This window comes from Neltuma alba, unplaced genomic scaffold (genome assembly GCF_004799145.2).
Source record: "Neltuma alba isolate B1F8T4 unplaced genomic scaffold, ASM479914v2 tig00005604_pilon, whole genome shotgun sequence".
NCBI classification, from domain to species: Eukaryota; Viridiplantae; Streptophyta; class Magnoliopsida; order Fabales; family Fabaceae; genus Neltuma; species Neltuma alba.
Window position 1 is genome coordinate 1 of NW_021634170.1, and position 18449 is coordinate 18449.

Below are 18449 nucleotides of genomic sequence, written 5' to 3' on the forward strand. Positions count from 1 at the left end.
AAGTGTTAATATGCCTCGGCTTCCTGAAGCTAGTGTTACTTCTGTGGAGAACAAGAAGCAGAGGACTCTTACTTTAAACCAGCTTACAGGTCCATATCATGAGCCATTTGCTTGGATATATTCATATCAAAAGCCTCTGTTCGTGCTTGTGTTGTTCATAGGGTAACTAGCAAGGTTGTTGCTGTGGCTCATTCTATTTCGAAGGATATGAAGTTTGACTTCACTTCACTAAGAACAAAAACACTTGTGCTGCTGTAGGGTCATTACTAGCTCAAAGAGCATTAGCTGATGATATTCATGATGTGATCTACACACCAAGGAAAGGAGAGAGGCTGGAGGGAAAGCTTCAGATTGTTCTTCAATCTATCATTGATAATGGGATTAATGTGAAGGTGAAAATTAAACAAAGAAAGCCTCAGAAGGCTTTTCAATCGCCTATGAGTATTGACATTGACACAGTATATAGAGCCGATGTGGAATTTTGAACTTTTATTGGTGTGTACCAAAACATGGATGTTAGATACATTCCAACACAAAAGGCTCAACTTTTGAAGTATTGATGCTTGGTAGTCATTTGATTGGCTCTCTCGTGGTTTTGTCTGATGACCCACTTGGCTTTGTATTATGTCGAAGACAAAAGATTTTAGTCGCTCTCAAAACCTAATTGATTGGCTTATGGCGGTGGTTATACATCTATGAATGTGCATAATGTCATTGTCATAAGGGATGCAAGGCTTCAAGCACCTTTTAATCTTCTGTGTTTTGGATTGTCATTACTCTAAAATGAGGTGCCAAAAATTCATGTTTCCATGGAAGCCTTCTGCCTAATGGACTGGGATTCCGAGCAGCATCCAACTGTGGTCTCACAACGAGGGGAGATTTTCTTATGTTGATTTTTGTCCCTGTAAACTGTCAACAAGTTTCAATATGCTTCACTGCTTCACTTGTATGTCCTAAAACTTCTGATGGAATTTCACACGATGATTCAGTGTCCATACTTTTTGTTCATCTTTGCTAGAAGGCATTTATCATCAATGGTTTGGCTATTACAAACTATTCTGATTCCAGTTTGGTGTTCTGGGATTGAGATCCTCAACGTGAGAGAGAGACTGACATGAAATTGAAGCATGTATATATAATGCTTCTGGTTGGAACCTGTATTTTCAGAGAAATAGAATTATATAATGCTTCTTGGGATGCCTATCAGTTGGAGGGCATATAATGAACATGACATAGCATTTCAAACAAATCTTCAAATACCCATAAATTACATGAGCCATGTGTGTTAGAAGTACAATATCTCAAAAATCTGAAGTAAATCTGATTTCACAAAATTGTAATTAGTTGGAGTCCTTTTTCACACCTTCTTTTCCATATTACAATGTAAGAGACAACTGCCCGAAAGGTGAAATTTACCATGAAATGAAGGGGATGTAATGAGCTAATTAAGCTAAGTGGATTAAGACCCCTATTTAGGACCGGAGGAGTATTAACAACCCTAGGTGATCTGACTACAATGAGCTAAATGTGCTGAACAGCGAATGGACTATCTTGGTACTGCATCTACTGAATGCTGATAAAGAGTAACTATGGCGAACTTATAAAACGAAAAACAAAACACAAAAACATCTTGCAAGTAAAGAGTGATGCAAACAAAAAGTAATAGATTGAGTAAATTCGTAAAAAAAAAAAAAAAATCCTACATAGAAAAAGAAGACCAAGTGACTAAAGGAAAATTTTTATGAATAGGTTCTTCTAGTTCTTTTGAGTGCTGATTTTTAATCAAACTAACATGTGATGGCAAAGTAAGCGTATGTGAATCACAATTAAAATTTGTCCGACAAGTTTGGGAACACCCACTCCACACATCACATCTCCTGACATAGGGATAACCCATTAACACTCTCATTTGTCAAAGAATTTCTTTTTATATATTACTTGTTCCTATTTACAAGAACACGTGTTAGACTTTTTCCGATTTTTTGTTATTTTTATTTTTTTTCATTTAATTACTCATACTAATATTATTGCATCTATTATTAAGATAAATTGTTGAGATGATAAATTCTCCCTCCTTCATTCTCTTCTCCAAATTAAAGATAAGGGCACTTTTAGGGGGGGAAATTATATTTTTAATATAATTATTATCTGTAACTTTTTAATCAATTTTTTTATCAACGTAATTCATTAATTATCTCAAGAATGTATTTACCGATGATAATTTTGAAACCACTTTCAAAATATATTAGGTTTTCTTGTAAAATCAATAGGAATGTGAACAAACGCGTATGATCAAAAAGAATGGGAATTTACTAGCACAATATTCCAGTCGCATCTTCCCTTTACACACTAGTTAGCATCATCCGCTTTGTAAGTCTAAAGATCAACAATCGAAAGCTAAAAACTAATCATCTTACGAAGTATCCCAAAAGAAAACTATATAACTTTTTTTTTTTTAGTGCTCACTTAATTTGTCTGGAAATGAACATTAATAATGGCACATGAATAAAGCTATAACTTCAACTTAGACAGATGTTCAATTAAGCCATCAATAAGGTTAAATTTGTTCCTCATTGATTGCCCTTATTAGATTTTTGGTCATCTTCTAGATGGGTTTTTCATGAACTACCTCCATTAGATTTTGTCTTTTGAATGGACTTTTTATGGCCAAACTTCACCATTAGACCTCATAAGTAAAATCAAAGTAGGTCTCATAAATGGATAAAATGATATTTGCATTCCTGATATGGTACGAATTACAAAATTCTGCTGAAGCGATGATGGTGAAAGACCCGGTTGAACACATTAAATACAGGAGTAAAATACACTAACTTCCAAGGCTGAGCAACAGGCGGGTTAGCCAGCCCGACCCAGAACCCGTAGCCCACTCGTTTTAGGTTACATGGGTATGAGCAAGCCCGTACCTGTATGTAGCCCGTTTAAGCCCATTGTTAAATGAGCGAGTTTATGTGGGCTATGGGCAACCTGTTTAATGAAAAAAGTAATCTGGACAGTTTAAATTTAAAGACATGGAAACCATAATACAGGGTAACCTAACCATAATTAATCAAAGACCATATTCCATAGTCCATAATTAATCAAAGTCCATACTCCATAGTCCATACAGTCACAATCCATCATGCTGAATTTTGAATGTTCAAGCTTTAAGCAAAATAACCAGAAGTATAGAAATCTAAGGGGTTAACCATCATCACTCATCATCACCATCATGATCTTCTTCTTCTGTTTCAGAGTTACTTGAGAAGGTGGCTGCATTTGGGACTACTAACTCTTGCTCTACAAAACAAATTAAAAGAAACTCATCAATTCATTAATATTTAATAAGAAGAGAAAATCATATAAATTGAAAATATGATTGAAATTTGAAATACCAATAACAATATTTGTACTCTCAGCAAAATTATTGAGTTCAGGGTCATCGAGTTTTGGAGTATTATTGGATAGCCAATTTTGGGCACATACGAGTGCCTCAACCATCTTTGTAAATTAAAAACTCCTAAAATTATCTAGTACTCAACTCTCACTACTAAAAATTGATTCAAAAGATACTGTAGAGACATGTGCAACTAACAACTCACGTGCTATTACACTAAGAACTCTATATTTGGAAGCATTCACTTTCCACTATGACAAGCCATCAAATTTTGGGTCACGAAAACCACCTAAATTTGGGTAAAGATATTCATCCACCTCAAAATTTTCTCTGCATTAACAATAATATTTGCAGTGGCCAGAAACTTTTGAAATGTAGAATCAGTATCATCATGAAATAGCATGTCAATGTCATCCCCAACTCCAACACTGTCATGTAGTTCTTGTTGCTCCACTGTTGATTGAGATTTAGATGCGTCACCATGATCAACCTCACAACACTAGAATAATGATCATCTAATCGATACAAGACATCCATAGTCTTTTTCAAGATGGCCTCATGCTTTGTAGGATCAGGAAAAATGTCTTCAAAAGCAGTCTTAACATATGTCATTTTGAATCTAGGATCAAGGATCACTACTATGATCAATAATGGATTCATTTTTTCTATTTTTTCCCAGTACTTATTATACTTTGTCTGCATTCTTCTTGCCATGACACTCAAGATAGAGTAGTCACTAGCTACACTTCAATGAAGATAAGTCTGGATTGCAACTATATGCTGGAAGCATGTGCTTGTTGTCACAAAATTTGATCCAAAAAATTTGAGGATCTTAGCATAGAACAACCTCAAAAACACAAAAAAAAAAAAAAAACTTTTTGGTGACACTCCAATCATATGCATTAGGCGGTTCAACTGTACTCCTTATCAATGTTGTCAATATCATCGTCATCATCATAATTTGAGGCATCACCATGTTGGCTTGAATCTAATTTAACTTTTTTCTTAGAATAATCCTTGTAATCTTAACCTTCTTCTTCCATCTTATCAAAAACTTTGATGAACTTAACGGCATTCTCCAATATAAGGTAAGTCGAATTCCACCTAATCCCATGACAAGAAATAAACAATTAGGAATTAGCAAATGAAATTGACATAAAGTGAAAATAATAATGTGAACAATACCTCGTGGGACAATCCAAGGCTAGGAAACTCTTCGAATCAATTTTTTCTTTTTACAAGCTCCTTGAACTTCTATAGCCTAGCTAGAGAAGATCTAACAAACTTAATTGCATCTCAAATAAGTTCAATAGACTTATTCATTTCCTTCAGACCCTCTCCAACATCAAATTTAAAATGTGAGCTGCATACTACATTAGACAAAATTCTCCATCACATATTAAACTGTTCCAACTCTTCAACTGTTTCTTCAAATATGCAATTGCAATGTCATTAAAAGAAGTATTGTCAACTGTAATTGTAAAGACTCTTTTAATGCTCCAATTGAATAAAAAATCCTTAATTTGTTTGTCAATGCATCCCTTTTGTGATTTTCAAAATCCTTTTTTGCAAAGTCCAATTCTCATCAATCTAACGTGCAGTCAAACGCATGTGGTTGAAGTTTTGTATTGGAGTCCAACAATCAGTGATAGAGACATGACATTTAGATTGCTTGAAATATTTTGTCAAACGTTTTGCTTCCTCTAAATACAATTGGTAACAATCTAGCAATTGTCCATCATGATGGCATCTGAAACTTAGGTTTAAAATTTTGCAAAAGTTCTTTTAAACCCTCCCTTTCCACAACTCGAAAAGGCAATTCATCCTTTATAATGAACCTTGCAAAAGCCTTTCTACATCGTTCTTGATTGAACAAGTGATAAGATTGAGATGATTGAGAAGAAATAGTAGCAAGCATAGTTTGTGACTTGCTCACTTTGTTTGGGTTCTTGGAACACTTTTCAAAATGTCGCCACAACTATTTCATCCCAGTTTTAGTTGGATGACTTGCATGATCTATGCCACAATAATTATTCTTCGCCCTATGTTTCCTTTGGGTTAGGTCAATGGGAATCTTGTAAAATGATTCCAAATATCATATGTTAGCCACCTTTTTCTCTTCGCTAGTGGTGCCACTTCTTCAGCATCTTGTCTCCTTTCTGCCATGTTGAACAATAGTACTTGGATCTTCCGTTGGAACTGCCACATTTTCCTCTATAACAGTCTTACCGTTGACATTTTCTTGCTAACTTTGTACCATTCCTCAATTCCTTCTCAATCCAAATCAAATTTAACAAAAGTAATCATAAAAGAAACAAAAATAATCATACTTTCTCAATTTTCCTCAAACAAAACCAATTTTTACTAAAAACATAATAAAAAAACAAATAACATGAAGATAGTTCAGCAAGAGCAACAGAAGTAATGAAGAATCTCGAAATACAAGAGAACATAACCCAAAAAAGATAGGAAATGTAGTTTTATTGCAATCAAACTTGATAAATAATTCCACAGTAGAAGCAAATCCAAACTAGAAAGTAGAGCAAAGTTTAGTGTTCACTAGCAACCTAGTAATCAGATAATAAATGTCAACAATTCAGCAAATACAAGTATATAAATGTCTATGTCGATTGTCAACTAAGGAGGAGAGAACTGACAAGAGTAAAATGAAATATTGAAGTGAAAAATTTGCAAGATGAGACTTACTACGTGAGAGACTGAGAGATCCGAGCTGGGACGTTAGGAGCGGCGACCCTGCGTGAGTAGTGAGACACTAAGAGATCGAGCCGGGAGTGGTGTGAGAGACTAAAAGATCAAGCCGGGAGAGGGAGAGGGACTTCACGATGACAAGAAGAGAGGGAGAGGCCGAGAGGGGCTGCAATGCTGTGCCTCTACATGATCAGAGCTAGACTAAGGTCTAAGAGAGAGGGGCGACTCTATGAGATTGCGCAATGACTATAGGTGCCAGTGCCTAAGTGTGGTGAACCGGTGAGTAGGAGGCGACAGGCATGAGTGAGGCAGTGAGCACTGAGCATTGAGCAACTCTACAACTGGGTGGGGGGGACAGGGGACGTGGGCTGGGTGTCTAGGACTCTGGGTGATTGTGAGCACTGGACTATGGAGGACAGTCGATCAGACTTGGAGACTAGGAGGCAAGAGATGAGAGAGATAGATTGGACACTGGACAGCCTTGACTAAGTGGCTAGGCTTGTATTTGATGATCTAATCTCTCTTTTTTAAAAAAAAAAACTAAATGGGTGTGTATGGGCGGCCCGTGCCTGTGCCCGTAGCCCGCCTATTTAAGTTGTGAACCTGCTTATTTAAGCCTGCTCGTTTATTTTCTTTTTCAACAAGGCTCAAACGAGCCTAATTTCTATTGGTTGCTGGCAGGCTGGTGGGTGGGTTCCTAAATATTAGATTATTCAAACTAAATATATAACCTACCAACTTCCCTTCTGTTTAACCTAAATTACAGAGACCTTTTTTTTTAAAAAAAAAAACAATCTAAAACTTTCTTAAAATAAATATCTATTGTTCAAACCTCCCTTCTACTTTTAATATTCAATTTTCATCCACCGAACTATTAGTTGACTGTTAAATCATAGCGTTAACCTATTATTTTGGCCAAAATAGCCATCCTTAGCACAAATAAAATGACTATCACTTAATCACATTACACATATGACATGCTTTTATTCAAAATGATATTATGATATTTTTTGCTGTGCTATTAAATCAATCACCATATTATAAATTTAATTAATTTTATAAATATAAATTTTATTTTTTTCAATAATTCAAATGTTTAATCTCATTTATTCATTAGAACTTACTTATGATATAATCTCTTAAGTATATATATGTGTTGGCTGAAAATATTTTTGTAATTATATAGATGTATATTTAATTAAATTATAAAGTCACAAAATATTCTTTTATTAATATGTTATAATTCAAAATTTTTAAATATATCTCATAAAACATATCTTTGGTAAAAATTACTCAAATTTTCAATTAAGTTATCAATAATTGAAGTTACTTAAATTTTGTCTAAATTTGGAAAAAAATATGAAATAAATCATTAATGAATACTAATGTTAAAAAATGCATTAGATATAATATGAAAGATAAATTAGTAAATACAATTTATTTTAATATGGTTTTTAATTAAAAAATATATACTTAAGAATTTTTTTAGAATATTTTTTAATGGTGTTAATGGTTTGGACCATAAGAATCAGTAAAAAACTCTAAAAGCAATGTTCAAAAACTGGATCAAGGGTGATTCAACAATAAATGGATGCAAATATTTGAATGAAATTACTCCTATCTTATAATAACATTTTAACTAATTATATATTAATGGTTACAGATCCATCTATGTTGTTAGGACTCTCCAAAATCAAATAGTAAAGTATTTAGATTACATGATCACAACATGACATTATCTATAGCTGCATTCAATCAATCGATGTTAGTTGATCTTAAATAAGACTTGGTCGTTGATTTTGGAAAGTGCTATTTTCCTTAAGCAATAGGACTGATACAAACGTTATCATAGATATTTTACAAGTAGCACATATGAATCAGCAAAACAAAGGGGACAAAAGGCCTGTTCTTCTTTAACATTTTTCTCTATTCATTGAATTTTGAATTTAAATATCAAGACCATCAACACGGAATTAGTCAAGGAAAAAAAAAAAGCCAATACACATCACATTTGCATTTGATATGTGTGTGTATTTGCATATACTACATAAGTTCACCCTTTTATATTGATATATCTTATAACAAAACATCATAAATGACACCCTAAACCTTAAAAAGAGAGGGGGGGAGGGCAACTTCAATCGTACAGAGGCAAACACTAATTCCGTTGAACGTAAAGCTTTCCTTGAGCTGTCCCCAAAAAAGAGGGAAAAGCCTAAAAACAATGACATCCTTAGTCTACACAACAACAATTACTGGTTGGCTGACTTCTCGTTGAGTCTGGCCGCGGCGACTACGGAAGCCGCCACCCCTCCCGGAGTGGTCATAACATTAGGGTTGTTCCTCATCTCTGCACCCACCACTCCTTCAGCATCTTGCCGTGTCGCCGGCTTGTCCGCAGCCAACCTTGCCGTCGCACCTGACATAATGTCACTCATCTTGATCTTGTCTTCTTCCCTAGCACATCCCGAGTTGTAAGCCGCTGCCGACTGCGCCATCGCCGCCAGTCCACCTGGTGTTATCTCATTCCTTCCGGTTGCCCTCATCTCCGCCGCTTGTATTGCGGCGGCATCACTCTGCTCCACCGGCTTGTCACCCACTGTATGAGCCGTAGCTTCTAGAGCTTCCCCTATGGTTAATTTTACCGCGTCATCTCCGGCTGCCCCAGCTCCCGCCCCGGCCTGTGCCGGTTGATTTGAGATCGGTTGAACATACTGTCCCACAACCTTGGAAACACGCCAAAAGAACAAGAAGAAGCATTTTATAAATACTTAATCATATTGATATCCAACGAGATATGATCAAGAGGTAGGGATGATGGAATTAACGAACCTGACCACCGACTGATTCTGTTACAATGCGTGTTCCAGCAACTTGAGTCTCCATGACAGTGACACCACGGTCGCCGGTGATGTCGTTGACGTCACGGTGACCAACAAGACCAGCTTGTTCATTTAGCCTAGCAGCGGATTGCATGGAGGCGGCGACACCTCCGGGCTGTGTCTGGCCGAACACGCGGGTTTCAGCGCTCTGCATCATGGCGGCGTCTTGCGGAGCAACAGGCTTCTGGGCGAGGTCGCCGGAGACATTGAAAACGTCGCCGTACTTGATGGGATCCTGGTCTTCAGCTTGGGGACGCCTTGGCTGCTCTTGGCTCATCTTCAACAAAAGTTGTTCACAAATCTGATAGATATATTAAACAGGTGAGGTCGATTCCAGAGCGAGTTCGTATATGTGCTTGTGGAGGGTTGAAGGTGACTACGTTGCAGGGAGTTATAATTTATAAATGGCACATCGTGGGGTGTATAGCGAGGACATGGGAAAAGGATTACACGTGGCAAACATCTGGGTGTCAGGTGGACAAGCGGTGATAGCCACGTATGGTTACACGTGTCATCTCTTTTGCTTTGCATGATGCCAAGTGGACAGATCAAGGGATTCGGTTAGCATGAGTATTGCTTGCCAATGGCACCGGAGAATTCCAGATCGGGAAAATAACACTGAATGAAATGTTTTTGTTAATTTTGTTACATTATGTAATATTTATCCTTCTAAATAAAATTTGTTTTAGAATAAAAAAATTCCTTTCTTCATACTTAACTAAGAACTTTATTGGCAATTAAAAAAAAAAAAACTAAGAACTTTTTCAAGCAGCAGCGTTAACGGAAATAAGATCACCATCAATCTTGAATATTTCTTTATCTTTACTTCCAATCCTTATATTCATTTATGGAAGATTTAAATGAGGCTAGTAGTATATTTTATGACACCGTGATTATTAGGTAAAAACATACTTTTTTTGGCCAAAAAAACAGTTTTTTTTCCTTTAAATTGTCTATATCTAAGGTTTTTTGTTAGTTCTTTTTTTTAATTAGGACTTTTTTTGTTTTTTTTAAGTCCACTCTTCTGATGACAACAGATTTAGTATCATCAGAAAAATTGTTGGGAGAATCCTATTTAAATCCAACTGAAATACCAAAATTCAAAATCAAGCCTATACTTTGAACAAATTCCTGATAAGGATTAAAGGCCTAATTAGGAATTTAGAAATGTTCTTGAAAGTCGAAAATGCCCCTCTATAATTGAAATGAATTGTTACCTTTATATTTTTTTGAGTGATTTTTTTCTTTTTTTTTGTTGACTTTATATTTTTCTCTCATGAATTCTTTGTCTGCCTCACAAATTCTTTTCTTGAAATACAAAAACAGTAAATCTTTAGTAAATAATAGGAAATTACAATACAATCATTGATTCATATTAATAATTACTCCAACACTAATCAATCTAACAGTGTTGGTCAATGCTAGATTTTAATTTTCAATGGGTCTGATTTTTGCTCAATTTTAACATGGATCCATCCTCCATATACTAAATAATATATACACACATGTACACTTGGAAAATTGGTAAAATAGTGTAGACGGAGGATCATAATGTATAATTAATTTGTTCTGAAATAGTCAAAGGAAAAGGCATACGATTGTCATGAATAAATAGGAAACTATTTGAAAAGCCCTTGCGTTAAGGGTTATGGACCATTTGATCCCTTATTCAGACCGGCACCTTTTACAGATTGATTAGCGCATTGGAGTAATTATTAATGTGAATTGCAAACAGTGTTATAATTTCATGTCATTTACTATGGATTGAGAACTTTCGAATTTTAGGAAAACGACCTGTAGAGGAGAAAAATATAGAACTAACAACTCATTTTAATTACAGAGGGACATTTTGGACTTTAAACAACATTCATAAATCTCTAATTAGGTCTATTTGCCTGATTAGGAATTTGTACAAAGTGAAAACCTACTTTTGAATTTTAGTGTTTTAACTGGATTTAATTAGGATTATCCCAAAATTATTTTCATTAAAATTTTAAATATTAATAAAACATTCTAAAAGCCTTATAGATTAAATTTAATTTCTAATTATTGTTATATTTGGTAATAAAATTATCGTAATTTCTTAAAAATAATGATGATTGGCAAAAAAAATATCATCACTTGCAAAACATTATCAAGGTCAAAGAACCGAAGATATTTTAATAATAAAATTAAAAGACTAGCTTATTGAAGGTAAAGAACTAAAAAGGTAATTTATAAAATTAAGATACTAGCTAAACTAAAACTTTAATGTCAGAGGGGGAAGTACACTATTAAAATTATTTACACCATCATATATCATTGATTCAATATCTAATAAAATTTACTTTTTTAATTTTCATAACAAAATTTGAATCTTAATGGATTAATATTGAGTCTAGTTTCTCATTCATAGACATTATTAACACACAGGGAATGGCTTTAATTTGTAACCTAATGCATTGTGTTTGGCCTCGAGGACACTATAGGTCATAGCTAGGTTTTATCCTGCATGTTATCACTTGTACTATATATATGTATATGTGTGTATTAGTATATATGCCTTAATATAAGATGTATTTTACTAATTTGATTAGATTAAGAAAATTATGTAAGTTAGTTAATTATTAAAAAAATATGACATGTTTTTTTTATTAAAACATCATAATTATCTTCTTTAATACCCTCCTTCCCTTTCCTATTTGATTATGAGTGAGGGGGTATCAATAGGGATAATTTAAAAAAATTTGATAAATATGATAAATAAATCTTACATTTAAAATTAAAATCAACTCAACAATTAGATCATATATTAATAACCAGATGAGTATATATATAAACATATTGACTGGGTCGAGTCTGCGTTGACATATTTGCATTTTTGTTTCTTTTTTTCCGCGTCTGCTTCTCCTTTCTCTTTTCCTTTTGTTTCCTTGTGTGATTTTCTTTGGATATATATTAATTTTTATCTTTAATATAAGATTTACGAGTAGATAACTAATTTGATGATATTAAAAAATTTAATTTAGTTAGTTAGTTGTCATAAATGTGTATTATTTTCTTAAACTATCCTCCTTACTGTATGCATTGGATGGTTGGAATATAATTGTCCCTTAGTGGGAACTCTTGTGGAACTCTTTACAATCAATATGAATATTTTCAAAAGAGATCAGAGACAAAGTATACTAAGATATTATAATTAAGACCAAATCTACCTTTCAATCACTAACTTTTATATTAAGAAGCGAAAAGTAATATATTTGTAGCGTTGTGGTTGAAACATTAATTAGTTAATACTATTACAGAGAAATGTTCTCCTGTCATTAATTTGCAAACGAGATTCAAATTAGTCACCCTACTCACAATATCTATCATCTTTCAATGAAATCCCAGACTCAAATTTAAGATTAACATATTTGTGTTTAAATTTGATATTGACATAGTTGTATGCGTGTGTTTAATAGGATAAAAAATATATAGAGATTCAAATTAATCATATTATTTATTGAAAGTGAAGTAACAGGATTAAATTGACTATACATATATAGTTAGAAAAAAAATAAGATGATTTGATAAATTGCAATACTGATTTTGTCGTGCTGCTCTCAACATTGTAATTCCTGCTGTTCCCAAACTATATGAATGTTCTGCCAAAGCTAAGAAGGAAGAAGACCTCCTCAACAAAAATCCTTCCAAGCCAGATGCGCAAATCCAGCAGAAACATACAAAGAAGTGAAGAACCAAGTTCATCCGAAAGTAAAGTTGAATGAGATTGATTAGAGCCATGCATAAGGGCGCCATTTTCACACGAGCTAGTGGACCCTACAAGACTTTGAGCTAACAGATTTGGTTAACAGTAACTCCTCCGGTCGTAGATATAAGACCTTTTTATATTTAAGACAGGAGGAACATTAGATTATTGCCGGCTTCTCGTTGAGTCTGACGGCAGCAGCCACAGAAGCCGCCACGCCTCCCCGGGTGGTCGACACATTAGGGCTATTCCCCACCTCAGCAGCCACCACTTCTACGGCATCTTGCCGTGTTGCTTCTTTATCCGCCGGCAATTTTATCGTTGCACCTGACACAATGTCACTCATCTTGATCTCGTCCTCCTCCCTTACACATCCCGTGTTGTAAGCCGCCGCTTTCTGCGCCACTGCCGCCAGCCCACCTGGTATTATCTCATTCCTTCCGGTCGCCCTCATCTCCGCCGCTTCTATAGCTGCCGCATCGCTCTGCTCCACCGGCTTGTCACCCACTGTATGGGCTGTCGCTTCAAGAGCCTGTCCTATGGTTAGTTGTATTCTGTCTTCTCCTCCGGCCACCACGTGTTCCTGGGCTCCTTGCCGTGGCTCCTCATGGCTCATCTTCTTCAACAAAACTTGTTGGCAAGTCTGACAGAAGATAGTAACGGGCGAGATCGATTGTTCCGAGCGAGTTCTTTTGTGTGGGTCGAAGGTGACTGCTTCGTTTCTCCAGAGTTCATGACAATGTTTATTTATTGCCAGAATTCCTTAACGGTGTTGAATAGCTGTAGACTAGAGTCAAAAGATGACACGTGGCAAATATATGAGGGGCAGATGCATACGTGGCAATAGGCCTTTTGTTACAGGTGTCATCCATTTAGCGTTCTGTGACGCCAAGGATACATAATAAACATAGGAAAAATTAGAAAGGACATGCCACTGATATTTATTAAAAGGAATCATAAAAATTACTCGTGTGATAAATATAACAATCATTTTGTAACATGAGTCTAAAAGCAGAAAAATTATAATTATTTAGAAAAATTAAAAATACTAAATTATCCCTAACAAATACTCCTAATTAGATATACTCCTACTTTCAGTTTTTTTAATGGAAAGGTGTTTGGCAATCATCAATTTTTTCTGTAAAATAAAGCAAACTTATCCACATATTTACTTCATAAACCGTAAAAATACTTTTAAAATTATAGTGTGGTTTCTATCTAAAACTAAAAGTCAAAACCAAACATATCCTTTTTGTTTTTTAAACTTTTTCCCACCAAGATTCAAAACGATATAATCAATTTATCATTTGATTATTAGTATTGGTATTTATTCATTTATATTACTCCCTCTGCTTTTAAATATAAAACTCATTTTGTAGTCTAAATTTTGTAATGCAATTTACACTACAAAATAAGTATTATATTTATTATACTCCAAAACAAGTTTTATATTTAGGACAAGAGGAGTACTAGTTTTTTTTGGCTGATTTATATTATCAATAATGATATTAATTAAACTCACAGGAGAAAAAAAAAAAGAAACCTTATTAAGATTTTATTGATTATATTGAAACTTTCATTTATAAAGTTAAAATTGTTATCCAATAGTTGCTATCGTGATTCATGTGCAACACCAAAATCTAAAACTTGTCAGTGCAGAGAATCACAAAAAGCTTGTTCATGGCTATCTTATTATTGCCATTCGTTATGTAAAATTTGCTGTTTGCTAAAGTACTCTTCTCTATGGCTATGTTATTATTGTCGCTGGGGTTCTGGACATATGCGTACGAAGGATCACGATTTATTATGGCAAAAGAGTTGTCTGTTCCCCCCCCCCCCCAAAAAAAAAAAGTTGGGTTCAAACTGAGACACTAACATGTGGTTAGGCTAAAGTATATACTCTTCCGCTCCTAAATGTAAGATTTCTATACTAATGTATATAAGGGTCTTACATTTAGGATTAGAGGAGTATTTTATCATTTAACTTTATATAAGATTTCAATTAGATTCCTTAACTTTAAAAAGCATACATTTAATCCTTTAATCCTAAAATCATTAGGCTTTAATAATAATATTTTATAACAATCATGAATTTTTTGAAAATTAAACTTAATATGTTAACATTTAAAAATATTTTATCAATATTTAAAATCTTAACGTCATCTTTTTTAAAAAAAAAATTTAGAGTTAAAAAACTAAAAGTATATTTTTTAAAGTTAAAAGACAAAATTAAAACATTATACAAAGTTAAAAAACCAAATGTATACCTTAACCCATGTGATTAAGAGGAAAAAAGATTATCAATTGGTGTAAGTAGATTTTAGTCATTAAAAAAAAAAAGCCTAAAAAACCCAGAAAAACAGACACAGAAGACAGAGTCATTAGTCAATCCAAAACCGAAAATCACAAGCAGTTGTAAAGTTAGGATGGACTCTTGGATGTTCATGAAATTTATTTCACTTTTTTCAAAAAAATAAAAACTATTTTTTTCCTTTTTCTCTGAGAAACATAACCTTATTCTGAATTCTGATCTCTAAATAACAAGTATCCCATAAGTGTGCGTAAACTCTCTTCATTCACCAGTTTAACAACCACAAAGCCTCTATAGCAAATCAATAGACAATTAGTTCCTTGCTCTAACCTCTGTTAGTACTCCATCCATTTTTCTAATTTCTAATCCTTTAAACACTAAGCAGGCTTGAAGCCGATTTACAATTTTCAAACTTGGACAAGTAGCCTCGTTAATTCTAGAACTACGGTAGTGCTTATGTGTGAAAAATACATAAACAATATGAATCAGTCACAAAAATTGGGGGAAAATTCAGATTTTGTTATTGTAGCTGGATTAGGTGCAACATTTAAAATTGTAATGAACTTCATTTTCCATAATCCAATCCTATCCTTCTTTACTAACTCCTCAAATCATGATACTTCCCTTATAAATACACACAGTATTCTCATATCCTCATATCCTTCTTTACAAGCCCTGACTATGGTGGATCAACGTAACCACAGAAACATACATACAGGGGAACTTCTATTGTAACTGAAGTTTGGTATCTTCATATGACATAACTCCACGGTATATTGATTCACCCACGGCAATCTCTTTAAGAGTCTTCCTTACTTGCAACCTCCAAACCATTACCTGCAAGTAAAATGTAAACCTCAAGTCTGAATTAGGGCTCCTCAAAATCTCAATAACAAAGACATACAATGAGATTATATTAATTAGCAAAGTTTTAGTTAAGTTGTCAACCAAATTAGGTTGCAGTAAAATTTGAACAATAATAATAATAATTACCATCTGGATCGAAAAAGAAGACTTGTTTTGTCTTCCCATTAGGTAGGGATTTCTGAAAGGTTTCAATGCCCTTGTCCTGCACATGTAAACCACAAATCATTCATTTTTGGTATTTATAACAGAGAAAAGCAGAATGAAATTAAAGCGGATCTTCTTTGTGTCAACAGGCATTCACATGCATAGTATGGTTTACATAGGATGGCAGAAGAGTCTAAGTTTGGTTTGTGTTTTATTATAACTAAATAGCGCATGTTTGAGGAGACATTTGCATTGTTGTTTACAACGTGATTTCAAGCATGCCCTTGATCTCCTTCTCCTCACTCCTCCCATTTCCCACCATAGACTGAAAATCTTCCGGCTAAAACCTAGAATTTTAGTTGTTTTTGTTGCGAGGTTCTCTCAATTGAATTATGATAATGGAAACAAACTTAAAAAAGTGTTAGGGATTCACATGTCTATCGAAGAATCTCATGCACACTGTTAAGAAACTACATCAAATTTTCATTAAATAAAGAAAAGTAATGGACGAAAAACACTACAAAATTAATGTTTGACCCGTAATCCTGGTAATTGCTTCGTTGGAATAGTCTTCTTGGAAAATGATACAATGATATTGGAAGTGGCAACTAATTAACCAGTAATTGACTTGTTAATTTTTTGGTGACCAAAGTTATTTAGATCTAAAAACGACTGAGTGATTAGTTTCCCCTCATAATCCTATTTGTTATTCACTCACTCATTTGTACACTCCAAAAGAAACATCCAAAAAGACCCAGAAATTACATCATCAGTGATGGAGGGGGGGGGGGAAGTAAAATAATTCATAAAAGTATTTAAAAAAACTTAAACCAACCAGGAAATAAACAACAAACAATAATCAAAGCATGAAATTCAACATGATATAGAAGAAAACCTTGAGAGTATGAAGAAATGAATCAAAATTGGAGACAGAGAAGCAGATATGGTGGCCTCTAGGAAGATCCTTAGGGTCAGCAATAGGTGATACGGCACTCCAGGGACCTTCAGGGAGCTTGGTGGAAGGGTTCCTCTCAATGAGATGGAGATAAAGAGAAGACGAAGGATGACGCAGCCAAACCACCTTGAAATCTCCGAAGTGAGGGTTTTCTACCACCTCGAATCCAAACAACTGTAGAATTAAAAAAAGGGAACAATAAAACACCACACGAATTTGTATTAAGATTATCAGTCTTCAAGCCTAATAATGCGAAAATTTGAAACCGCCGACGATAATAGGAATGCGAAATAGGATTACGAAAATTGTTGTTTGATATTGGAAAGTTTCGTGAAGGAAAACAGAGGAATAAATCGGAGAAAAGTAGAAAAGGAGACACCTCCTGGTAGAACTTGGCGAGGCGGGGAAGGTCAGAGGTCTCTCTGGAAATATGGTTGAGGCTCACTCCTTCTGCTGCCATTTCTTCCGTTCGTTCTCTGCCTTCGTTTGTGGGGAGTGAATTGTCCTACAGAGGCACCAAGGGACTTGAGAACGCCGTCGGTTTGATCGGATTCCAGTATTAAAAATTTAAAGAATAAAAGAAAAACACACACAGTCCCACAGACTTGGATCAGGATTGATGAAGCAAACAAAAGTTCTTGTTGGCTACAAGCTCACAATCACTTTATCCATGACTTTTATTTACAGATCACAAAAATTTAAATTTTATTTTAAAAGTCATAATAAGAAAATAAATTTATATATTTTTAAATTATATAGCATTTGGAATTTTTTTTTGTAAAGAAAAGGTTAGATGAGTCTGTTTGGAGGCTCATCAAGTGCAAGATATATCTTCCTGTTCAAAAAGTGCTTACAGGTATACTTACAAATTGTTGACCAACAATGTTCTCACGTTAATAATAGTATTCGAATTTCGAACCCATAACCTTATAAGTTATGAGTCGACTCATTATTAATTAGATCAACTTTTATTATCAAATTAAAAAAAGATTAATACAAACTTTGATCCTTTAAATTTGTCTTCATTTTGATTTTAATTTCTAAAATTTTAAACCATAGATTTTGGTTCTTCGACTTTTTTTTCATTTAAAACATTAGTCCCTATAAACTAATAAAAATTTGGATCATTTTGCTCCTAAAGAGACCAAACCCTATTATTTGAGATTCGAAAGAGCAAAACTAAAATGAGAATAAATTTGAAGGACCAAAGATTATATTAACACGTTAAAAAACTTTCAATTAGCTATTCGTATTTTACAGGCACACGATTTTAAGTTTAGAATTTTTAAGAAGAATTCTTGAAAAGTCATGTATTTTTGTAATGTTCATAACTTCTCTTTTTTTTTTTTTTTTTGGGGTAATGCTCATAACAACTCATTTTAAATGTCCATGAACAAATGACATGGCCCATTAAAACATTGCTTAAAAGAACGGAAAACCAAAAACATAGTGAAGCA

At 34.1% G+C, this 18449-nt stretch overlaps 3 protein-coding genes and 1 pseudogene across 3 annotated transcripts; 1 reads left to right on the top strand and 3 right to left on the bottom strand.

Moving 5' to 3' along the window:
- Positions 1 to 6: 6 nt before the first annotated feature.
- LOC114748075 (50S ribosomal protein L18-like) lies at positions 7 to 485 on the top strand (annotated as a pseudogene).
- Positions 486 to 8355: 7870 nt separating this feature from the next.
- LOC114748072 (late embryogenesis abundant protein D-34-like) lies at positions 8356 to 9262 on the bottom strand. Its single transcript, XM_028936427.1, has 2 exons — positions 8936 to 9262; positions 8356 to 8829 (listed from the first exon to the last, which is right to left on the bottom strand). The coding sequence occupies exons 1-2, from the start codon at positions 9260 to 9262 to the stop codon at positions 8356 to 8358; spliced, it is 801 nt and encodes a 266-aa protein (XP_028792260.1).
- Positions 9263 to 12875: 3613 nt separating this feature from the next.
- LOC114748073 (late embryogenesis abundant protein D-34-like) lies at positions 12876 to 13331 on the bottom strand. The gene has a single exon (XM_028936428.1). It carries the CDS (start codon positions 13329 to 13331, stop codon positions 12876 to 12878), a length of 456 nt encoding a protein of 151 aa, XP_028792261.1.
- A 2193-nt stretch (positions 13332 to 15524) lies between these two features.
- Positions 15525 to 17526, bottom strand: LOC114748078 (lactoylglutathione lyase-like). The gene is made up of 4 exons (XM_028936435.1): positions 17372 to 17526; positions 16933 to 17166; positions 16020 to 16095; positions 15525 to 15863 (listed from the first exon to the last, which is right to left on the bottom strand). Exons 1-4 carry the CDS (start codon positions 17450 to 17452, stop codon positions 15826 to 15828), a joined length of 429 nt encoding a protein of 142 aa, XP_028792268.1. The 5' UTR covers positions 17453 to 17526; the 3' UTR covers positions 15525 to 15825.
- Between the last annotated feature and the right edge of the window lie 923 nt (positions 17527 to 18449).

Excerpts from the sequence above, each read along its gene's own strand:
- LOC114748078 (XM_028936435.1), bottom strand. The coding sequence starts at position 17,452 with ATGGCAGCAGAAGGAGTGAGCCTCAACCATATTTCCAGAGAGACCTCT. Across the intron at positions 16,096-16,932 it reads CATTTCTTCATACTCTCAAG|GACAAGGGCATTGAAACCTT; the intron begins GTTTTCTTCTAT and ends TTACATGTGCAG. Across the intron at positions 15,864-16,019 it reads CTTCTTTTTCGATCCAGATG|GTAATGGTTTGGAGGTTGCA; the intron begins GTAATTATTATT and ends TTTTACTTGCAG.
- LOC114748073 (XM_028936428.1), bottom strand. The coding sequence starts at position 13,331 with ATGAGCCATGAGGAGCCACGGCAAGGAGCCCAGGAACACGTGGTGGCC.
- LOC114748072 (XM_028936427.1), bottom strand. The coding sequence starts at position 9,262 with ATGAGCCAAGAGCAGCCAAGGCGTCCCCAAGCTGAAGACCAGGATCCC. Across the intron at positions 8,830-8,935 it reads CAGAATCAGTCGGTGGTCAG|GTTGTGGGACAGTATGTTCA; the intron begins GTTCGTTAATTC and ends CGTGTTTCCAAG.